The 24,320-nt window shown below is 38.9% G+C and overlaps 1 protein-coding gene across 2 annotated transcripts in view; it reads right to left on the bottom strand.

Annotated features, from left to right (window-relative positions):
* LOC100694717 (synaptic vesicle glycoprotein 2C) overlaps positions 1-23,450 on the bottom strand; it is a 62,827-nt gene extending 39,377 nt beyond the window's left edge. The window contains exons 1-2 of one of the 2 annotated variants that reach the window (XM_019360680.2): positions 23,282-23,450; positions 13,796-14,689 (exon numbers count right to left, since the gene is read on the bottom strand). In XM_019360680.2, the coding sequence (XP_019216225.1) occupies positions 13,796-14,402 (607 nt within the window). In that variant the 5' untranslated portion in view covers positions 14,403-14,689; positions 23,282-23,450. Of the gene's footprint in view, positions 1-13,795; positions 14,690-23,281 lie in introns of those variants that run through there. The other variant, XM_025908998.1, reaches the window with a different exon arrangement.
* Between the last annotated feature and the right edge of the window lie 870 nt (positions 23,451-24,320).

Below are 24,320 nucleotides of genomic sequence, written 5' to 3'. Positions count from 1 at the left end.
TTCCCATGCAGTAAAGACATTGGGTGGCAGTGGTGGAGAGGGGTTAGGGTTGTCCTGTAAACAACCCACTTTTCTCCCTATGTCCTAATAAAAATGCTAATTTGCAGAGGAACGTGTTTGACATGGCAGCACCTGAAATAATCCTGGCATAATCCTCCCCCCTCTATGTTTGCGGTGATGGGACAGATACGCTGAAAGTAAAGGGCCTTATCAAGCTGGGCAGACATGACGCTTAGAGCTAGTGATTCATTACAGGTGACAGCCCCTGGATCTATGCACTTCAGCTGCAGAGAAGGCTCTCCTATAGGCAGAAGAACATAAAGGTGAAGCTTCACTCGAGCTGTCTTACAAATATCAAACTGAATATCAAAATTGCTGCATTCTGCACAAACTGGTGACACTTTTTGATTTGTGTAGCTACATCTGAACGTGTGTACTGAAGAAGATGCTATCTGGGAGCACTAGCTCATTTGTTTTATGGCTTCACTCACGCTGAGTTTGTATCTGTAATAAAGGGGGAGGGTGATGGGGCATCTGAGAGGCATTCTGAGATTGGATTTGTGATTTCCTGCTGGGTTCAAACTCAGGTCAGACCTTAAGGGCCTTTATGCAAATTAGCAAGGGTCAGTTAAAGGCACTGAAGCACATGGGGAAAAAGGGTTTAAGTGCTTTTCTCAAGCAGGAAACCATACATACAAATGCATTTTAAACATCCCAGTGGTATAAATACTTCCATATAAAAGAAATTAGTAAGTGAGACTGCTTAACAACAGCAGGACCAAGGATATTGAAAGCAGTGCATCCATCCAGTAGTGTTTGCCGTAGAGCACCATGGGTATTCATGTAGATATTGACATTGTAACTGAAGGCCACTAATTGCTAGTTTCACCGTACTATGAATAGTGACATTAAATATCATTCATTCATTCTAAGAAAATATACATAAGTTCTTTGACTATACAAAAAAAGCCCAAACCAGATGTACTTTTTTACTCTGCAGTCAGCTGATTCAGTTTGTGTGTGGGAAGAACGTTTATTGCAGACTTCAACTTTTATAAACATTAGTTTTTAATGGAATGTGAGTATAGAGTGCAAACTGAATCCAGATATCACAGCAAAACATGTAATAGATACGCCATTTGATTATGTCTATTTGACGCTTTTCCTCTCCAAAGCGTGAAAAGGACATGCTTGCAGTAAACTGCAGTAACAGCAGAGGGAGATATTTTATTTCAAGCCAACATGAAAATAATGGCAGTGTTTAAACAGACATTATTAACACATTTGCATGTACATACATATTAGCCGCCTAGCTTAATCGTTTCTGACAATTACGAATCCTGGAATGCATTTCATACGTTTTTTGCTCACTACCGACTTCGTGGTTTAAATATATTATTTCCCCTTGCTGGTAATGCTACTTCTGCATGCGTGCCGATTTCACGTTTTGGATAGGCAAAGCATGAAATGGACACGGTGGATCAGCATGTCTATTACTTGCTTTGCCGTGGATAGACACAACTATCCACTACTGCTAAGCCACAGTACCTGCAAAGGCAGCATGTCAATACAAAGTTGACTCCATGCTGACCCCAATTAAGCAGCCAGAGCCTGACCTTTATGGTTAAGAAAAGCAGCGATAGCAGTCTAAATTGTCTTTTTCTACTTCTATCCATACCCGTTTCTACCGAATCTCTTTGGCAATCACTGTAAAGTTCTCTTTGGGATGGTTTTAAGCTTTCTTTCAGTTTTATGTTCACACTTGTGCTTATTAGAATAAGGATTTAGATTTGGATGGATTTAAATGATAAATGTGTGGCAGCGCATCTGGGCACATGTTATGGAGTAATACAAATGTAACAAGTAATGTAATATTTCTCCAGGAATGCAATGTAAAATGAATAAATACATAAATAAAACAGCCTTAGATTACTTGTTACTTTTACAAAAGTAAAGATAAAGGACTGCTTTTTTGACCAGATCTCTCTTGTAAAACAGCCTGTGTTCTCAATAAGTCTAACACATTACTTTTTTGTGAGTTACAATCCCAACCCTGATTACCAACTACCAAAGAAACCAGCAAAGTTTCCATTTCATCAGTGTTACTTGACTGTGCACATTGTCAGCATACTACCTGATCAGTTATTAGATCATGAATATGAAAATAAAATGACATGATTGTGTGACAGTTCACTTGATGGATGTTATTTGAGATAGTTTACAAGATTAGAAACCTACTGGTATAGCAGTAAAATCAAATAATGTATCATAAATAAGTGATTTATGCATGAATCATACTCAATGGTTAAAACAGACAAATATTTAAGCCCCCAAAACATGCAATGGTCAATCAGCCCTGGCACCAGAGTGATTTTATTTTGTCAGATATTGCAATTCAACAGTGTATTCAAATTTTATAGTTCCATATTTACACTGATAAGGCATGACATTAGGACCACTTACAAATGTAGTGAATAACACTGATTATCTCTTCATCACGGCCGCTGTTAGTGGGTGGGATATATTAGGGAATAAGTGAACATTTTGTCCTCAAAGACCTCAAAATCCTGGACAAGATACTGAACCCCAAGTTGCTCTCTGGTGTGTTCACCAGTATGTGAATATTAAAATGAAGAAATTTTGGTGTAGACTGGATTAGCTTGGATGAATATTGGTGATTGTGGAATTTTATATAAAAAGCTTGAGTAGAAAAGTATACCATACCACTTCATTTTTAGCCACTTGGAAGTTTGGAAGTTTATTCAGTGTGTGTTCAGATAAAACATCTAAATGACAAAATTATATATGGTCCGTAAAAAGTTCTGAAAGGATTACATTGTACACCAACCTCTTTCACAGAGTATCACAGCCATGGTCAACCACCCTAACACAGATAGGGGTTATGACTCACCTCCATTTCTCAAACACTTATAGTACCAGGACCTCATAAGTGCAAAGTAAACCTTACTAAAGTTGTTCTGAAAACACCCGAACTGTTAAGTGTGAAGTGTTAATCTTCTTCTTAAGTAAGACCAGACAGTGTCTGCTTCTAATGTTACACTGTGTAGCTTTCGTTGCATCCAGTGGGATTATTTCAGGAGTGGAGTCTCAGCAGTCTGCATGCATGCCACTTCCTTTTCCACAGTAATTAGCTCTTATGTGCAAGTGTAATTCTCTCTTGACACATTTCTGCTCTGTTTTCTCATCCTGTCACCATGCAATGTCCTGGCATGGATGAGAGGAGAGCTTCAGGATTTCAACAGATGAGGGGATTCCCTGAAGACCACCTGTGATTGACAGGTGGTTGCTGCAGGGAATCATAAAAACAGTTGGTTTCAGGGAGGGAGGAGGAGAAGACCCCTGGGAGCAACACACATTCTGGCATTAATTAAATCAACATGAGCTAATCTTTTTTCTTTTTTTGTCAAAGATGAAGCTTTCTTAAAATACTCAGGACTTCTGGCTCTCCTATGTTCATCTGCTCCATGTTAAATTACAAAAAATATGATAGATATATCAAACACACAGTGATACATATTTACATTTATCCATTATAGAGGTAAGAAATTCATAGATTATAACAACAATCAAAAGATCAGGTAGAGCTCTCATGTGTTAGTTATCCGTGTGGGAAGAAAAAAGCAGAAAATAGAATGTGTATTGTGTTACATTTAAGCAGCTTGTGTTACCAGTACAATACAGACACAAAGCTCCTTTAAAATTAAAATCTGTTACTGCTAATACTATACACTAACAGCTACTTTATTAGGTACACCTGTTCTACTTATTAGGTACAACTGCAGACAAGGTCAAGATGACCTGCTAATTTTCAAACCAAGCATAATGGGGAAGAAAGGTGATTTCCAACATGGTTCTTGGTACCTGACCACAAGTTACAGGTCTGAAATACTAATACAGTCTTTTAGAAACTGCTGATCTACTGGGATTTTAAGGTCTGACAAAGAGTAGCATTTCTATGGGCAAAAATCCCTTTTTGATGTTGGAGGTCAGAAGAGAATGGCCAGACTACTTAGAGCTAACGCAAAGGCAACAGCAACTCCAATAAGCATTTGCTTACAACCAGGATATGCAGAATAGCATCTCTGAACCTACAACCCCCCAAACCTTGAAGCAGATGCAGTAACAGAAGACCACCTGGTGTGGTCTTCTGTTACTGCACACCAGACAGCTAAAAAAAGGAAAGCGATGGTACAATTGATATAACGGCATCAAAATTGGATAATTGATGATTAGAAAACATGTTCTGGTCTAATACCTCCATAATAAAAAGGCATTAACCTTCACCGAATACATGTCCAGCTGAAAAATCTACAGTAACTGTGTAACAATATCATATTAATATAGATCAAAATCTAAAACTAACTTAATAAACCTAATGAAAGAACAGTAAAAAGCAAGTGAAAACAACAGTGGCCTGGCTAACAAACTACTTACTTCACCAACAGCTTACAAATGTTGTCACTCCTTTAAGCAGGTTCCTTCAGTCACTGCTAAACTTTAACCCCCCAGTAACCAATGAGCATACTCTGACAATAATTTACAAAATGGACTTAATGTTTTATTCAGTATTACCTAAAATGAGCTATTGAGACCATAAACTGATCTTCAGGTTTTATTATTGTCATATACAGGTAACAATGGCAATCACCACCAATAATGAAATTCTAGAGCCCCCTCAATATTCTATGTAGAAAAGCAAAACTGTACATAAAGTAACACTTATAAAATATATGGATAAAGAAAATATATAGAAAAGAAGTATATATATAAAATATAAAGAAAAAAAGAAAATATATATTTAAAAAAGAGTCGAATAAATACACAGCTTGAAAGTGTCTGGGCTTTTATAGGATCTGAAGTCTTTCAACAACCACAGCTATTGTTCACTGGTGGCCTTTAAAAAGATTCCAGATTTAAGGCACTTCCAGGTTGACTTTAATTCTCAGATCAGGAGGCTAAATTCATCTTTTATGCTGTCTGAGTGTTCCCTCTCTTCTCTTTATGTAGTGATGATGAACTCTAAAGGCAAGAAGTATACATCATTGACTTTGGGCCATTATGAATACACCATGTGGGTACCTGTGGACCATTTCATGTAGCTGTATGTACTCAGAATAATAAATGTAAGTATTGAAATATGCAATTTGATTATTGATCCTGCTTTGACCAACAATTCTAGTCTTGCTTTAACAGGTTAGCACTTCATAAGTTTTCAAATTGCTTGTGTGAAATTGTTTACCCAGTCAGCTGATTACTGATTGCAGTCAAAACAACGATTTCACTCAGATCCTTATTTTCCAGCAAGTGCTAAGTGTACAAGCTGGAACAATTCACATGTGACACATGGACTTTTTTCCACTTCAGATTTTCTCAATAATAAAGTATGCTAAGCTCTTAGTCTCTCGTGTATTTAAGTAATATCTCCTAGGACGCATAATTGGTGATGTTTCCTGGGTTCATCAGATGTTTTGGGTTTCACAACAGCAGACATCCTCACCCAGGTGACCCTCTGTATCTTTGCTCACAGATTGAATGACCATCCTCTAAGCCATTCCTGTAATGTCCAACCATTTAAGAACTTTGCACAATGAGAATCCTGCAAAGCCTTACCATCATACTTCTATAGGCTTATAGAAAGTCTTCCAGTCCCTCTTCCTCCCTTCTTCCACCAGTTCTTAGTACCTAGCTCATTTCCTCTTTTGGCTTCCTCAATATGCTTTCTAGGGCACTGCAGATGAGATGTTTTGAGGCTTCAGAATGATGATCAGGTTTGGTGTAAGTGATGTTTTAGCAATGTGTTCTAGGAGCTTCGGTTGCTTTCCCAGAACTTCAGCACCAGCTGTGATGCCAATATATCCAGTCAATAAGTTTTAGACTGAACAAAAAATCGTGACCTTTTGTCCTGGACATTAAGTGGGTGAATAGCTAACAATGTTGTCCTTGGTTGTGAAGAGGACATGTTTAGCCTAGGTTTTTAATTAGCTAACCTCAAGCTGCACAGAGCCTATTTATCACTCTGCTGTGCTGATCAACTTCAGGTGTCTGTGGTGTTTGTGACTATAAGTACGTAACCACAGCATGCAAAGCTGATAGGCTTAAAAAATATCAGCTGGCCAGAATCCCCTTTAAAGTCTTCTTACTATGCTACACCTGCAGTATGGCTTCATCTGAGCAAGCACACATTTGAACTAAAACAGTCAAAAAGGCTGACTGTGATGCAGGAAAACACCGGCAGACAAATTAAAGCCATATGTGGTGGAGGAGAAAAGGAGAAGAGGACATTTAGAGGAAGTGTACAAAATCTCAGCCTCTCTCCTTTTCTCCCGGGAGATACGTGAGCCAGTCTACCATAGCTAAACTGCGGTGAAGCACAATGCTGCAGAGATTAACTTTGGCCCATATCTTCAGATCGCCAGTGAGGCTATGAAACACAAAGAGGTTGTGTTAGAGCGTAAGAGCAGGATTACAGCAGGAGGGTAACAGAAAAGACAGGGAGTTTAAAAAAGTGGAACATCCCATATCAAGATAGCATTTCACCTTTTACGTTATATTAAAGGGAAAGAAAGTATTTGGAGTAGATCAGGGACAGAAATATAAAAATGAGAAAATTCCTTTATATAAATAATAAATCTATTTGTGTTAGTAAGGCTTTGACTATAGTAGTATTTTCTTTTCTGAAAAGTGTGCATTGGAAGCCAAAATTGTGTAGAATAGCAGCAAGTAATCAATGATAATATATGTGGTGCTTATTTAATCATAAACAGCATAAAAAAGGAGAAACTGAGGTAAAGATGGGTTGCAAACTGACTTGCAGATGTGCTGCAACAGTAGACAGGCTAAAAGAGATTAAGTGAATAGTGTGCCCTGTCTAAAATATACCTGTTAAATGTTATTAGCTTGACCATCAGCCTATGTGGGCTGTCATCAAGATCAGTGGATGTGCAGGGACTGCAGCTGAGCTTGGCTGCCAGATGTTGTATTATAAGAGAAACATGTTTAAAAGAAAAGGTTATATAAATAATTATTCATTTATGGGTGTTATTTAGTTTGTATCAAGCTATTCTATCTAAAATAGTATCATGAAATTAAATATATCATAATTATGCATGATAAACTTCATTTCCTGAGTTATGGCCAAAAACAAGTTCTGTGAGGTCACCTTCCCTTTTGCACTTTTATGTACCCAATTTTAATCTGTTTGTCTCTTGACTAAATTTACTGAAATATGTTCTCAAAGATGTGAACCTAAAACTAAATGTGTCAGGAAGTTGCCAATATTATAAGGCTGTGAGATATCTTTAATCTGAAATCGGTGAGGGGAGAGCCAAAGGTTTTTTAAGTTATGTCACATATATATGTATTCAGTCATTCAGACCTCACAAACACTAATGTACGAGCTAGCATGAGTGTTTTAATCAAATATAAGCAGATATCTCTATCATTTTAACATTGTTTTTCCTTTTAACAAGATGTCTACTGAAGCTTAACTTACTGACCATTTCAAGAGTCGCTGACCTTCACAGAGAATCTGTGATAAAAATCACTAATGAGTGCTACTGTGTAATGTTTATTCTTTTAAGCATATCTGCAACTGAGCACATATACGCATCATCTATTTATGCAGCGTGTGACAAGTTGGTGAAATGACTCATTCTTTCTATTCTTTCCCTCCTGTCTCCCACTGAGGGATGAGTCAGAATACAGGAGAAATCTGGGTGAATAATAAACCATCTTGCTCCCCCAAACAAGAAACAAGGTTAGTACTCTCTTCTACATGTACTTCTGGTAATAAAGCCACACTAAGATAATGTAATAAGAGACAAGGATGACTTTTTGTCTCCGAATCTCATTAAGTGACAAAAACTTTCATTTAGCACAAACACACTGAGAAAAATATCAGTGCCAAGCTAGTATTTTTATAGTTGTGTTAGAGATGATAAAGCCAAATCACACACCATCCACATTTAAACATACAGATACATACTGGCACACAAACAGACAACTTTTCCCTAGAGTGGGAGAGATCCATCTAGCTTAACACACCTCCTACTCAACTATCCAAATACCTGGTGCCATGACAACCCACTGGCAATTCCTAAAGCAATGAGATTATGGCTAAAAGTGTCACACACCACTTAGTTTCTCTGCATATCAAATGTCATTAAAAGGACAAATCATGTGAAGGTTACAATCATGAAACTAATTCTGTCAACACCCTAATACTTCTATAACTGTCATATAAATCTTAACTTAATTTATGAGCATCAATAAGATTATGCTCCATGTCTACAAAGCTGACTTTACAGAAGCATTAATGTCTCCTGATAGCAATGTTAGGTGACTTTTAGATGGTTCATTAGAGTGCTTCAAAATCAGAGTCTAGTTGTAACTTGTTGTAACAAATTGCCTTACACAAAAAGTAATATTTCAATATGGCTCAGATGCTGACTCAGCTATATCAGGTATGGGTGACAATGAATTAATCTACATGGCAAATCTATTCAATGTAATTCCATTTAGTCTATGTTCACTCTATCTAAAAAAATAATTAGTCTATGCTTGATGCTCAACAGTGCACCAGTTGCTAGAAGGAGTGCTTGAATGGCATGGAAGGAGCTGAAGAATGTCACATTAGCTATGTTCTTACTCTCTATGTCAATGATAGAAAAGAACAGTAAAGACTCTCACACTGAGCTGAAATGAAACAAGTCACACACAAAAATTGGTGAATTAAACAAATCGCATTGCTTAACTTTACAAAAAAAATCATATGTTTTATCTAAAAAAAAGTTATGAAAGTTTGAGAATGTTTAAGCCCAGTCTATTGTTGTCTTAAAGATGAAGACATTTTATTATGTTATTTCTATAAATTATTGCCATGCTAACATTGCCATTGTGGCCCCTAGAGACAAAGCACGTACAAACTCCAAAACACATGCAAACTCCAAAACACTTGCAAAATCCAAAACACTTGCAAACTCCAAAACACTTGCAAAATCCAAAACACTTGCAAACTCCAAAACACTTGCAAACTCCAAAACACTTGCAAAATCCAAAACACTTGCAAACTCCAAAACACTTGCAAACTCCAAAACACATGCAAACTCCAAATCACAACGGAAGTGCTCCAGGACGCTAGGGGCAGTGTTGAGCTCGATTTGCAAAATAAACGGCAAGTTTGTCTGTATGGGACGGTCTAGTCTCCGTCGCGCTTCCCAGGTTGCCTAGCAACCATGATACTAACCGCTGGAAACGTGTCATACAACTTTGTTTGACAGAAATGAAGGAGAACATATTTTGTTCATTTGTTTGTTTGTTTCTACAAGAGCTTTGTGTGATTTGATAAGTATCTGAGGCTGAGACCACAGGACAGTAAAACACGATTTTTGGGCTTCATTTCTGTACTGAACAGTCATTTAAGATTAGTTAGTAAATAACAATTAGCTAATGTTGTTCATGAGACTAAAGTCATCTCACTGTGGTAATGTAAATATAATATGGCCAATATTATAGTTATTATATTAATCATCATAAGTTATTACAGCAGTGAACATGAACTCTGTGTCAAATACTGAGCTTCAGTACAGATTCTAGTTGCAGTTATCTATATGTCTTATCACCTTAAATCTTCACTCAAAGAGAAGTATCTTTGACAGTGCATATATAGGTGTATCATATATAAGAGACAAATGTTGTTCCTTCAGTATGTTGGCATTGCTAAATTTAGCTCATTGCTTACATATATTTATAAAAAGAAAATGTACAAACTGTGATAACTGTTTCTGATAGAATGAAGATCAGACTGATATATGAAATATTCCTTTATTGGGTGAGAAAATCAGACCATGTCATAACTGCTTTAAGTCATACAGAATAGATATCAGAGCCTTAAACAGGCTGACTTCTGCTAAATGGGTCAAACTGGGCAGAAAGTATACAAACACATAACATCTTTATAGAATATGATGTAACACTATAGATCAACTTACCTCAGAATATATAAAGCATATAAACAGTTACAGCAATATGATGCAACAAACACAGCAGTGCTACTGATCCAAAATACTCAAAGCTTCATAGAACTGAAACAAACATTTATCTTTAGCTCCATTCTGCTGCTGATACATACTTTAGGTTTCTGAATATGAAACTTGTTGCTGCCTTTCATAGTGTGTAACTTGAAGGCCCTGAGTACTTTCTCCCACACTGAAAACACTGGGATGATCACATTATTTGAACATTACCTAATAAGACTGATTCAGGACAGACAATTAGTGATGTTAAACTTTTCTAGCAGTCCTTCACAAACAGGGAACAGTCTGTCTATTCTCTCCATCTGTCAGCTGCTGCTGGCTCTTCCTCCTCCTCTTCCTCACACACTGCTGAGTTTGTCCTGGTGGATCATCAGGGGTGCAAAGCCTCACAGATGATGTGCAGCAGTGGGTCCCTCAGTCTGTCCTCACTCTGGACACTTGCAGTTGTCACACATGGAAATCAAATGTGTGATAAGCTGCAGGATTCAAACACAAGTGTAACTTATAAACACATGTTCATACTTTTATTCCACAATCAGAGAGAAAGAAACAGAGAGAGAGTGCAGGACAGACAGACAGGTGACAGTCTCAGGTGTACACACTGCTACAAAACAGCACAAGAGAAGGAGGATTTAGTGTTTGTGTTATTACGAGTGCTAAACAAGAAGAGTTCCCAGATGGTCCAGTGGACACATGTGTGACTCCTGTGATTAAAGCATCTTTCTTTCAGCTTAACGAGTGAACCGTCAGCTCGTTCAAACACACGTTAAAGTCCGTTTGGCTCGACACCACCGAACAGAGGCAGCAATATAACATAGCTAACATTAACAGTGCAGTGAATCCTGCTTGTGCCGTCATATTCAGGACTGCAAACCGAGCAGCATCACTGACTTTCAGCTTGTTGTGTTTGTGGATATATGACTGACTTTAATTATCCATAAAATCATCACATTCTCTGTAAGATTAAAGTCAACTATTGAACGGCGTATATTTTAAAGTAAAGGCTTTAAACCCAAGTTAGTACAAACATCGCTAATGTCACTTAACTTTGCTGACATGTGGCCAACAGTAATGTTTTAATGTTCTTCATTATAAAAACATTTGCGCATAAATAAGTGACATAATATTCAGTACTTACTTCTGAAAGTTTACTCTTTGGCGGCTCCGCTTCCTCCGTTTTTTTTCGGCAAAATTATCCACACCACCGCCGCGCTATGAAATCTGGGATATGTTGGGCCATGAAGGCAACACCGACCCATCCTTAAAATTCAGGGAAATTAAGGACGCATTTGAGGGCCGCATTTCGAGCAGCCTTTGAATTGGGACAGCCTTTGGCCTTAAAATGCGGCCTTTAAGGCTGCAGACCCTGAATTGGGATAGAGCCCAAATCCGGTCATTGGTACTTCCTGGCTTGTGTAGTTACTAGGTAACAAAAGCTCAACACTGCCCCTAGCGTCCTGGAGCACTTCCGTTGTGTTTTGGAGTTTGCATGTGTTTTGGAGTTTGCAAGTGTTTTGGAGTTTGCAAGTGTTTTGGAGTTTGCAAGTGTTTTGAAGTTTGCAAGTGTTTTAGATTTTGCAAGTGTTTTGGAGTTTGCAAGTGTTTTGGAGTTTGCAAGTGTTTTGAAGTTTGCAAGTGTTTTAGATTTTGCATGTGTTTTGGAGTTTGCAAGTGTTTTGGAGTTTGCATGTGTTTTGGAGTTTGCATGTGTTTTGGAGTTTGCATGTGCTTTGGAGTTTGTACGTGCTTTGTCTCTAGGGGCCACCGTACAAAACACTACCACTAGCACAACTATATACTCAACCCCGTTGCTTAACTATGGTGCAATAAAAATCACTTAAAAAAAAAAAAATCTGAATCTTACTTCAAACTAAAAGAGTAAAACAAGACTAAAAACACACTTGTTAAGTTGAATAATGAAAACTGGACCCTGGTCACTTAATTGAACAATCTGACTAAAAAATGGATATAAAAAGTTCTTCTAGAATAGCAATCTGATATTTAACAGCTATCTCTAATTGGCTCGGAATGGCCCAGTCAGTTTTTATACACAACAGTGAAAAGTATATTGTATGCATAAAGATTAATAGCCAGAGAACTAGACATACACTAAACACATTTTCTTTGCTAGGAGGACTTTGATAAAGTTCCTCTTGTTTGTCTTTATCTTTTTGTTTCATTTTATTTATTTATAGTATTATTCACACTAGTATATGCATAGCCAGAGCTGACAGGTGTGGAGGGGTAGGAGAAAAGTGAGAAAGAGCGAGAGAGTTGCAATTCTGTGCAAATTTGGTTTTGGTTCTTCCTTCATAAACTGGAACAAAACACTACAAAGCTCTCCAAATGCATGTGTTAAGACAAAAGCTTCAGTCTGCACAGGGGCACCAAGCTCGGTGGCCTACTCTCCCCTTCACTTCTTGTTGTCTTCACTGTGCCAGTAGCAGTAGCAATCCAAGAAAATAAAAATATTAAAAAGATATTAATAAAGAAATTAATACTATAGGATAAGCATTTTACTGATGATGTAAAACTTTTCCTTGGCAATTCACAAACCTCTCTTCTGAAGACTGTCACATTAACAGATGAATCGTCAGAACTAATGCCATAACGTGAATGTCGAACTCTATTTTAACCCTATGCTGCGACCTTCTTTTTTAAAAAAATATTTGACTGACATTTGCCCTATATCGAATAGAGACAATATAGATGGACAAGAAAGCAGGACTCAAACCCCTGCTGCTTTCTGGCAGCCATGTCATCGCCTGCTCACACACTGAGCTAAGCTCCACCGCAAACTTCTACGTCACCTGATGTGCACCTCCTGAGAAATGTAGCTACATGTCGGGTCAACACATACCACAACAACTTGAGTTATGGGAAGATATAGGGATAAAAGGAGTTTCTGGTTATGTGAATTAGGACATAGATTTCCCGCAAAAGTCTACGTCAAGTTTTATAGATAAGTTCACATCTATATCAGACTACTCCATTGAATGGTGTTTGGCTCTTAATTGTTATTTTCAAAACACCTCCACCAGTCCACAGTCAGGTAACATTAATCTCTGATTTCAGGTATTTTCAGTCCCATTTCCATAGGTGTATAAAATCCAGTTCCTAGCCATGCAGTTTACTTTTACAAACATTTGTGAAAGAATTGATGGTTCTAAAGAGCTCACTAAATTTGAGTGTGGTACTCTAATAAGATGACACTATTGCAACAAGTTATCTCGTGATATTTCTTCCCTATTAGATATTCCACAATCAACTGTAAGGAGAAGCGCCTACAGCAACTCAGCCATACAGTGGCAGACTACGTAAACAGAGCTCCTGTAAACCCAACTGTTCAAAACACTGCTGACTCAATAACGGCATGGTCCCAAACCTCCTCTGGCATTAGCATGAGCACAAACACTGCATGACCGGAGCTTCATGGCATGGGTTTCCATGGCTGAGCAGCTCTTGTAGTTACTTAAGCTCAGCCTTAAGGTTTACATGTATTTTATTTGAGTAGCTCCATTTTATGGTAACTCTGTTTCATGTTCCTCATTGATGGTAGGGTGATATCAGTGGTGAAAAACAGTAATATTCTTACTCTGCAATGTAACTTTGTAAAAATGCAGACTTCTTTGAAGACTGAGGAAAACTCTTTGGACGTCAAAACCATTCAGTGAATAATGCCAAAATGGTAATATTTTTCTTAATATAACATCTTTTTCAAAGAAAAAAAAAAACCTTACCAAGCCATCCAGCACCAGAGTTGGGAACACACATGTCTGTCTCAGCGCTGGGCAGGACAAAGCCCACTACAAACACCTCCACTCCATCTGACATGAGTGCCAGACCTAGAACAAAGAACAGCTGCCACTGGAATCTCCCATGGCCACACTCCTGCATGATCAACTCATACTGCTGGGCGAGCTCTTCCTCATCTGCTTGTCTCTCATTTTCTAGTTCCTTGCGGCTCTTTAGGCTATCAGACACTGGCTGGCCCAGAGCCACCTGACCATCCCGTGGCTTCCCATCATTGTATGCAGGCACTCCTTGGTACTCCCCCTCATAGATCTCATCTTCATCATCGTGACCCTCCGTGGCATCACTAGAGGCCCCGTCCTCTTCATTGGTTGCATTGTCAGCATAAAGACCATCTTGTTGAGTATAACTGTTGTAGTTGTTCTCTTCTTCATCCTCATTTTGGAAACGATTGTAGCTGCGATGGGTTGAGTATTCATCAGAGGCTCGATCAACAGCTTTGCTGAAATTTTTGGCAGCTTGCCTTTTGGCTTCCTTAGCGATGTCCTTGGCACCTTTGACCAAGGAAGTCCTGTTGTTATGCGTTTCCTCCATCTTGGCACGAGGGTAACAAGCACTAAATTCAGCTTTAGTGCACTTTTATTCCACCAGATGCAATAAATATAAGTTACTTAGTTGTTTTTTTTATCTTCTATTCCCAGACAGAGCAAGATTTATGCTAATGTATTACCCCTGAAATACCAGCCAACTGCCAGAAGATTAGCAATTAAGTAATGATGTCTAATTCCATTGGATTGCAGTAACTAGACAGTGCTGAAGAGAAGACAGTTGATCTCAGACTGGCAAGATTCAAAGTCCAGTAACCACTCAGGAGAGGAAACCTGCAGGGACAGACAGAAAAAAGCAAGTTTAGCTTGATTAAAGACTGCCAGTCACAAATACCTGCCTCCAGTATTTCTTGGCACACTCCAAAAGAACATTTTTACACCGAGACAGCCACACTCCCCACTGATGTTGACAGAAAGCGCAGTCTACTAATGAAATGAAAATGATGTACTAGGAAGAAAAAGTCACCGAGGCCAAATTTTGCATTTTTGAAGTTGTTAGCTGAAAGTAGCATTGATGATTTAAAGAAACTCTACATACCATGAGTCAAATGTGTTCTGTTATGCTCATAAACATAGCTGTAATATAAATCTACTGGCATAAAATAACTATTAGTGAGTAGAGAAGCTATGGATAAAATATAAAGTAAAGGTTTTACTGGCCAAATTTTCTATGATAGTGAAATATCCTCTGATATTCCTGAATACAAAATATCCCAAACCTACACTACTGCTGTACTCTCAGTCTGGCTGAAATATGCTCCTATTTATGGTTTGAACTACATAGAGAAAAAAAGCTATTTGTATGAGCGCATCAAGAAACCAATGTCCAAGCAAGTGCACAAATAAGCAATACAGTAGGTATAATGGTGTGCTTGCTGTCAGAGTTTCATTTAATTACAACTCAGGCCCTTGAAGTACTTCTAGAGTATACTGTACCACTCAGTACAGTGCTTTGTATTCAGTTCTTGGACATGATCTGTTCACACATTATTAGTTTGTTGATGGCATGACAACAGTAGTCTAAACATAATTAATGACCAACCCATGAAGCATGATGTGTTGACATCAGTGGCTAGAAAAGTGTAACTAGGTGTTTGTGGTCCCTGCACGTACACTAAATGACAAAGTACTGGGACACATACACATTACACCTACAGGATTTGCTTGGCCATAGAAAGTAATATGTTGAAGTTTCCAGCACACAGCTGTTGTGCTGATGTTAATGCCAGAGAAAGTTTTGGAGTGAATCAGCTGAGTGTTGGTGAATTTATGCATGTCTCTGTGTTTGGTGACTTTACATGACCTGCTACTTCATGCCTGTGTTGATGTAATTCCTAAATATTTCCAAGACATGTCACAAACTAACTTGTTGCAGTGGCAGCATCCCACAATCAAATTCGGTGAGCTTTTTGAAACAAAAGCCATGCAGTCTGCCTGTCTATAGGTGCTTAATTTTATACATCTGAACTCAAAGCTTAAGAAATGTGACTCAAGATTTTTGCCCATATTGCGTATTTTAGAAAATGTGAAACAATTTATTAAATTTATATACAGCATTGCTCAAACATCTCGAATTTGCATAAAAATGCTATGGCCCAAAGTTTGACTATATAAAATGAGTGATGTGAAGGTTTATTTTCATATATTAAACTGTTTTTAAGATTTTTTTTTTTTTTCTTTTTTGAAAAATGGCCAGAGGCATTGAATGTGAATGAATATCTAAAAAACTATAAAAGATAAAAGCCCAATTTTCACTGGTCACTCTTACCGTCAAAATAAATCAGGATTTGTAATTTGGGACAGATATATAAAAAATATCTGATAATTGGCTTGTTAAAAACTGATTTGTGTCAGAATCTTGGCTACTAGCAGCAGGCCTTTTCCATCATGGATGTCATGGATGGACTGAAATCTGGGGGAATTTGAACACCAGGTAATTGCCTTGGGCTCTTTGTGATGTTCTTCAAGCCATTTATGAGCAGATTTCGCAGTTTGCTGGTATGCACTGCCCTCCTTACAGAGGCCACTGTCATTAAGGAGTCTCACTGCCATATGGGTGTGGGCTTGATTTGCCACAATATTTCAGTGGGTGTGGATATGACAAAGTGGAATTTGGCACATCTACATGAATCCAGGAGCTCAAGGTTTCCACTGCAGAACACTGCACTGTAATGAGACTGTCAATTTCATTCACTCCACCTGTCAGTGGTTTTAATGCGGTGGCTGATTAATGTATATCTTGAGCATTAATGATACTTTCTTTGCATGGCGCTGTGATTTGATTGATCAAAAATGTATTTTCAAGCCTGTTTTGTTTTGTTGGCATTAACATGTTAGAATTATAATTTCACAATGCTGAGTAATATGTTGCATTTCAGCACCACTGTCTGTTGCATTGTTTTCTGTTCTGTATGTCAGGTTTGCTTTGTATTTGTGTTTTTGTGTGTTGTGTTTTTATACATGCAGTTTACATTTTTGTTAAGTCAGAATAAACTTTATTGTTCTGAAAAGATATCCATAACTATATGTTTTTCTGTTATGCATTCAAAAACAATACATCCTTGAAAATGTGGCTTTTGTCGCTCTGTTTTATGTCAAAGTTGATTCGTTTCTGGCTCATGTTTCTAGGCTGGGATTACATGTCAGCTAGCATGACTGACTCTCCTTAGGGGACTCTGTGCTATGACACTGGTGGGGCATTTCAGAAGACCTGTCAACCCACAAGGCCAAGCCATATGAGCACCCAGCAGTCACTGTACGCAAACACTGCTGCAAGAGAAACATGAGAAAGCCTCTGGGCCATCACTTTCCATTCCAAAGCCATTTTAGCATCACTATATTACTGACAAGGCAATCATGGAGTCCACACTGAACAAATGGTCAAGTGGTGTTTTACAAGCCAGGTATGTGAGAAAGAAGGCTTGTCGACTGAGTTTGTTTAATGGTAAATAAATCCTCGATAAATTAAATACTGCTTTATTCTTCTTAACTTCAATCCTGACCTCAAGAAAAAGAGCAGTCACTGGCATCTACTTAACAAAATTACTAGTAATGGCAAACAACCTGAAAGAGTAATTTATCTATGACTACACTCTTTTTATTTTAATTAGAAGCATTAGAAGCAAATTGTAAGTACTTCCTTGTAGATTCTAGTATGCATATCAGTAAGACAATACATTGCAGTCACACAGTAATGTGAAATGATTTTGTCTAAGAGCAGATGAAAACCTTAACACACTTCTGCATTTCTGTGTGAAGTCTTTTGGGTGGAAAGCATACAGTGATGTGTTAAGACTGGGTGAAGTACCCTATTGACCGTGGCAGGTTGATGTATTGTGCTTCTACCACCTTTGCTCTGTAGCATTAGATAAAGCATCAGTCGGACTCTGTCATTTGAACACAAGCGCCGGAGCTCCACAACGACGTAAAGCAGATTTTGGTGCAATGCAGCAGTCAAATGATGTGGCGAAAGTGCCCTAACTAACTTTGTGCACAGGCAGATGATGACACACTACCCCCCCACCCCCACCCCAGGCAACAATTCCCAAAGAGACAACACTAATTCTGTGGCTACAGGACAACGACATAATTTACACTGGTTCCATGTGTCCTACAGTAAAAAAACAACAACAAAAAAACAAAAACAAAAACATGGATTACAACCTGAAGTGGAAAGTGAAAAATTCTACAAGGTTAGATGTTGGAATATCTAATCTATCTGATGAATCAGTGCTCACAGTTTCAGGCTCAGGTATGTTACTGTTTTGTGTAGACATGTGTTATGGCAAATATTACGTAGACCAGATGTGGACTCAATGTCCCAACATACCTATCACCTAGTTCATACTGTGTGCACCTTTGGCTGAGATGAGGCACCCAGACTCAACCTGAGTCAACATAGTCATTCAAGGCCATGGGCGCATAAACCTATAGATGTCGATTTGGTTTGGGCCAAACATCCATTATTCTCTGGATCAGCAATGTATTTTTAGTGTTTGGAGAGAACTTTTGTAAATGTAATTTGTCCCATTTGAGGTGGGAAGCAGGAAATTCCAAATTCACAGTCAGAATTTTCAGCTAGAAGCCCCCATTAAGTTGGTCTTACCACCAAAACACTGTACTACCACTGGTGTGTATTAGTAACTTGCTTAACACACCACATACAGAGCACTGGACAGGTTCTATCCATAAACTTGCTGAAGCATTCTTTTTGAGCACAAAAAACAAATATTGCATTGTACTCTTGGTAATGCAAGCAAAACAAAACATTGGCTTTTTTTCTTACTATTATTATTGGAACACAGCTAACTCGGGTTTGACGTTGTTCCCAGCTCCAACATTTGACTTCTGAGGTAAAGGATAGTGGCAAGCTAAACTAATGTACCTAGCTACTGAAGTAGTAGATGCAGGATATATTTCAAAATTACAAAACTACATAACTAGAAATATCTAAGGGCAGATCACAATGTAGTTTGAAACAGATTATGTAGATTATCTTGTCAGACCTTAGCATCCTGTTTAATAAATAAATAACTACATATTTAGTTATTTATATAAGAGCCCTATATAAATCAAACAAGATAGTATATAGTATATAACACTCGGATTTACAGTATACATCAAACATTATTGGTCAACTATGACATTCTGTCCTTTTATAATGCACAAAAGAGCTTCCATTCAGCATACCACTGTGAGTACAGAAGCACATTCCTCCTTCCAAACTTCCCCTCATTTCTAACCACACTGCTCCTCCAAACTGAGCACTTGATGCCTCTGACTAAAGGTCGAAATGTGTGATAAACCTCATGATATGCTCTGAGAGTTTCCGCACCAAATGGTCAGGAAGAAAATAGCCAATCAACTAACTGTCCAGCAATGCTCAGAGAACTTTTTATAAAAGAGGGAAATGGATAATGTTGTATAACAGTCACCCGGGTCTGCGTGTAATCCCTGGTCTCCATGCTAATCTCTACTTTCCTTTCGCTCTGGCTCTCAATCTATCTTCACCTCCTCCATTTTTCTCCCTCTCTTTCCCTCTTCCATCTCTCATCTCGCTTATCCAAGTGCGCCAAGAATTTCAAAGTCATCATCTTGATGGTAATGCAGAATATGAAAGACATGCCTCTTCTGTTGACATTTCATTATTCATGATAGGCTAACCGTTCTCCTCCTTATGCAAATGGCCATTAATGCTGACATTTAGAAGTCTTTCAATATAGTTTGGGCTGCAGAGATAATTCTTAAAAGTCCAGTCCAAATGTCCAGTCTCTTTTTGAAGCAATCTTTAATCCATTTCCTCACATACACATATTGCTGATGTCAGAAATTACCTACGGTTATACAATAAGTCACCACACTTCAACCAACAACCTTGGCATTTCCTCCAATAAACAGCTAATATCGTTTATGGCCACTTCTATTTTCTTTCTGATGGCGACTCCCCATGCCTTCTGCTGTGACGCAGTTATTGGGGTTATTATTACAACAACCCTCATGTTGTGATTTTAGCAATCAGCAAAATTCCTGCAAGTTCTGAATCAGCAGTCCGCGGAGGGTGAAGAAATGATTTCCTTGCAGTCGAGCTGTCATGGCCCGCTGACGCCATCCAAAAACATTCATTAATCACTGGCAAACACACACACGAAAACACTAGATGCCTGCAAGCACACACAGATCCACTTTGGAGGTGCTTGCTATGAGACTCAGTAAGACATATTCTTATGACACAAGGTAAAAGGAAGAAGCAATTTTGCGCAGTATATTATTCAATTTGAAACTATAATTCAATGTTGATAATATCAAAATCAGCAACACAAAGCATGCCAACTCAGGAGCATAAGATCCAGTGAGTGCATGCGACATGCTGGTTGACAATATGTGAGTGTAAGCGGTATGTGCAAAGCCCTACAGGCTCTCTACGGTGCCCACAGATGGCTGCAGTGAACATTTGTTCATGCACATCATGTGAATAAAATTACATGCCAAGCTCTGCAGATGCTACACAAGAGAAGTTTAAGTTTTGACAGAAATAATACAGAACCTCCCATGTGGTTCCACATGTAGACATGCAATATGAGTACTTTTATAGTGGTACGATGGGTAGGTAAAGTAAGCCTTGAATTTGGATTTGCTGCCTGTAGGAGACAGAGAGTAAAAATTTTAAAGCACTGACCAGAGTTGGTAATTCTCCCGAATATTATTAAAATTAGCAGGACAAAAATGTAACAAGAGAATGTGCTTTCTATAGAAGACTGTTCTATTTTCTACACTCAGTAACATTTTCCTGACTCACTGAGACATCTAAAAACTACATACTTTAGAAGCATTAACAGTACTGTAACTGTATTGCATGAAAGGTGTAGCAAAGCCTGAAGAAAACCTCACAACTGTCGCCAAAGCAAAAAAAGAAGAAGGTATAAAACGTTTCGATCCCTATTGATCTCAGAAAATGATGAAACATTACGCCCTGTTCTAGCACACCTCTTATCTATGTGTATATTTAACACCTGGTTGTTTTCTAATAAAAGGTTAGAGGGATACCTCTCCATTGTAGTTTTCCCTAAAATTGACACAAAAGATGCAGTGTGATCAAACCACTACATAGCAAATTTTAGAGGCCACAAATGAGTATTTTCCACAGAACACAGAGGGAGTGGAAATAACTAAAAACTTACAAGCAAACCCCACTTGACTCCTTTGATCAGAATCCCAAAAGGCCATTTGACAGTTGTGAAGGTTTACTGACTGCTGGAGCTTGGCCAGCTGCTGTAGAGGTCCCTCTGTAGAAGTCTGAATCGTGTGTGTCAGTTGTCATGATCAGTGCAATGCTCAGTTGAACTTTCTGTATTTTTAGGCTTTGTCAACATGTCAGAATCCACCCCTTTGTATTTGTTTGTCTCTCTCCTTATGCTGTTCAAAAAAGGGGACACTGGAACATCCTTTAACTTTTTAGTGGGATTTTTGAATCCAGCCCTCAGTGGGTGGATGATGACTGCTGTTGCATCATTTTGTTCTCAGCAAATTGCACAGTGCCTCTCAGAAAAAATTTCCAACTTAAATATTCACTTTCAACCAGCCAGTGAAGTTCAAAGCAACAGACCGGGTGTGAGTGTGTTTGTTCAGCTCAGCTTCTGAATAAAGTCAGATCTCTATAGTCACTCCAGTTCTTCCTGGTATCTCGCTGTTGTACCTTCTTGTCCTATATGAAACAAATTCATTGTCCTATAAGTGACACATTAATTAGGCCAGGGATACTAGAAAACATTCGGTCAGGTGGAAACATTTTAACTCATTATGATTTCAATTAACCTCCACACAGTAAAACAGTGAGCTGCTGAAGCATTAGACATGAAGGTGGCTTCACATCGCTGATCTCAGCAAATGAAGTGAATTTTACAAAGGACTCTCCCACCTTTGTTGGCATACTGAACACTGAATCCAGTTAAAAGAAGACATAGTCATAAAGTGCTACTAAATAACTGCACACAATGGATTGAGAGAGAAATTCTTCACTTATGTCCACATGAATCGCGTGATGTTACCTGCCCTGCTCTCTACAGGCTGGTGACCGCCTGACAGATTGTATCCTGACTTTCTGCCCCCACCATCTGTGTGACGTGTGCCTCAGACATGCTAGCCAAACCCTCCTTTGTGCGTACTGTCCTCAAACAGAGATGAAAATTGAGATTAACAAAGAAGAAGAAACGACTAATGTGAATAGATGAATGGATGTTTTCATTGCCATCTCGCGTGCTAAACCAAACACGGAGGCACACGGGCCTAAGGCAAACATCAATTTACTGATTTGGGTGTTTGACAAATATCTATTCAAATGGAACATTTATCCGGTCAAGAGAACTGCCTCGAAGCGAACACCTGGTCACAATTTCCAGAAGGATGAATGGGGAAGTTTGGGAAAGCTTTATGCAAAAGTCATCTGTCACTTTCCTCTTTGTTCCACTTGCAGCGTTTTTACTACTGCGGCTTCTACGCGGCGGCGCCACCGGGTGAGTATAGCGCAGAGCACGAGCGGGAAGGAACATCAATCACCGCGCGGCCCTCTGACGCAAGTGGCGTCCCATAATTAGATTTTGGGCAGTCCTTTCAATGCTCCCTTGCGAGACGACGTCGCACTACGCTGTACAGTTAGATGGCTCTCCTCACACCGCATCGAGCACTGACTCCTGATTAATGGATGAACCTATCTCCCCCCCCCCCCCCCCCCCCCTCCCCTCGTCCTCTCCCTCTCTCTCTCTGTGCGCATGTTACTGCAGATTTCACTCCGGCTGCTCGTGCGCGCTAAGCGGAGGGGGAAGCTCGGGGTTGCCTCGCCGTGCGTGCACCGACTCGCTTTTTCTATGACCAATGATCGCGTCAGGATGGTAGCACCCCCTACCCATCACCCTTTCCATGGACACACACACGCATAGCAAAAAGTCGCTGCATTGCTCCAAGATGGAAAAAAGGCTAGACATAAAAAGATATTTAAAAATAATAATAATAATCAATAAAACTTTGGCAGCAGGCAAAAGCTGACACACGCCTCAGAATCTGCTCTGATCATCAAGAAAATGAGGAGCTACTCTGATCAAACACAGTTCTGTGGTGTGGATTTCTAATTCTAAGCACAGCTTAAGATGCTCGCGCTGGGCGACTTCGAAAGTTGCCCAACTTTCCCGTCAATCATGAGCGCGGAGCATTTTATTTTTTCTACTGCAATTTTTTTAAGCAGCAGGTGAATACGAAATTTCCTCTTACCGTTGCATTTAATTACAGTTATACAATCCAGACTAAAGCGTGGGTGATGGATGAGATGAACTTATAGTTGCTGATATTGAGTGAGACAAATAAATAAATGCTTACAATTTCTAGTGCATCGAACCGAACTCGAAGACTCTGAAGTGTCCGTTCCTTGATTTGCGTCTCTACACGGCCACGGAGGTAGTGAGCAACGAGCCTAGATTAATTCTTTCTTTCTTTTTTCTTTTTTCTATTTTTTTTCTCCTCTTGTCTTCTTCGATGCAGCGGTTTCTCTGCTGCAGTCCAAGAAAGCCCAGGGATGCTGATGGGAGGTAGGAAGCGTGAGTGAGTGTGTGAGTGTATGTGTGTGTCTGTGATGGGGAGCGAGTGGGAGAGGGAGGGTGCAGGAGCAATAGACAGACTGAGATCAATAGTGGCTTTGCATCCTACGGACAATAGTGAGCATTTCCGTATAATAGTCCACAGTACGTATTCGGCGAAGGTTCCGTGACGTGCTACAATCACAAGCTGCTGGGTTTAGACGTAAGATGAGAGTAGGGGAGGGCTGAAATTTGGCTCCCGGGGAGAAGTTTGAAAAGAAGCTGCTGGTTAAAGCTGCAACTTCACTAAAAAACAGTTGTGCAGTACCTAAATCCTATTAAGTGCTAATGTACAAAAGCGGCTTCTGTTAAGACTGCAAAATACACCCCAGGTTTCTTTTTTTCATGACTTGACCTATAAAATGTGAGAAAATTATGAGTATGTACTCTCACCAGCCACTTCATTAGTTATACCTTGATAGTTAGTAGAGATGGCACATACCACTTTTTTATGTCTGATACTGATACCGATATCATAAATTTGGATATCTGCCGATATCGATATGAATCCGATATAGTGTGTTTTTTAATCAATAAAACTGTTTTTTTTAATATCTTGCTGCATTTTGTATAAGTTCATCCTCAAGTTTAAATAAACAACAACACTAAAGCTATTCTGTTATACCTGTATGTAAAAAATACACTGCACCCAAAATATTTCATAGCTCAGCAACACTGATCAATCTAATAAACTTAAACCTACTCAATCCTTCCTATTCTGGCATTTTAAAGAGTACTTAGCAGAAATATTAAGCAACCTAACTAATAGGATTGCAAACTCC

This window comes from Oreochromis niloticus, linkage group LG7, assembly GCF_001858045.2.
Source record: "Oreochromis niloticus isolate F11D_XX linkage group LG7, O_niloticus_UMD_NMBU, whole genome shotgun sequence".
In the NCBI taxonomy this organism is placed as follows: Eukaryota; Metazoa; Chordata; class Actinopteri; order Cichliformes; family Cichlidae; genus Oreochromis; species Oreochromis niloticus.
The sequence above is the reverse complement of the archived record's forward strand: the minus strand, read 5'-3'. Positions and strand labels throughout refer to the sequence as shown.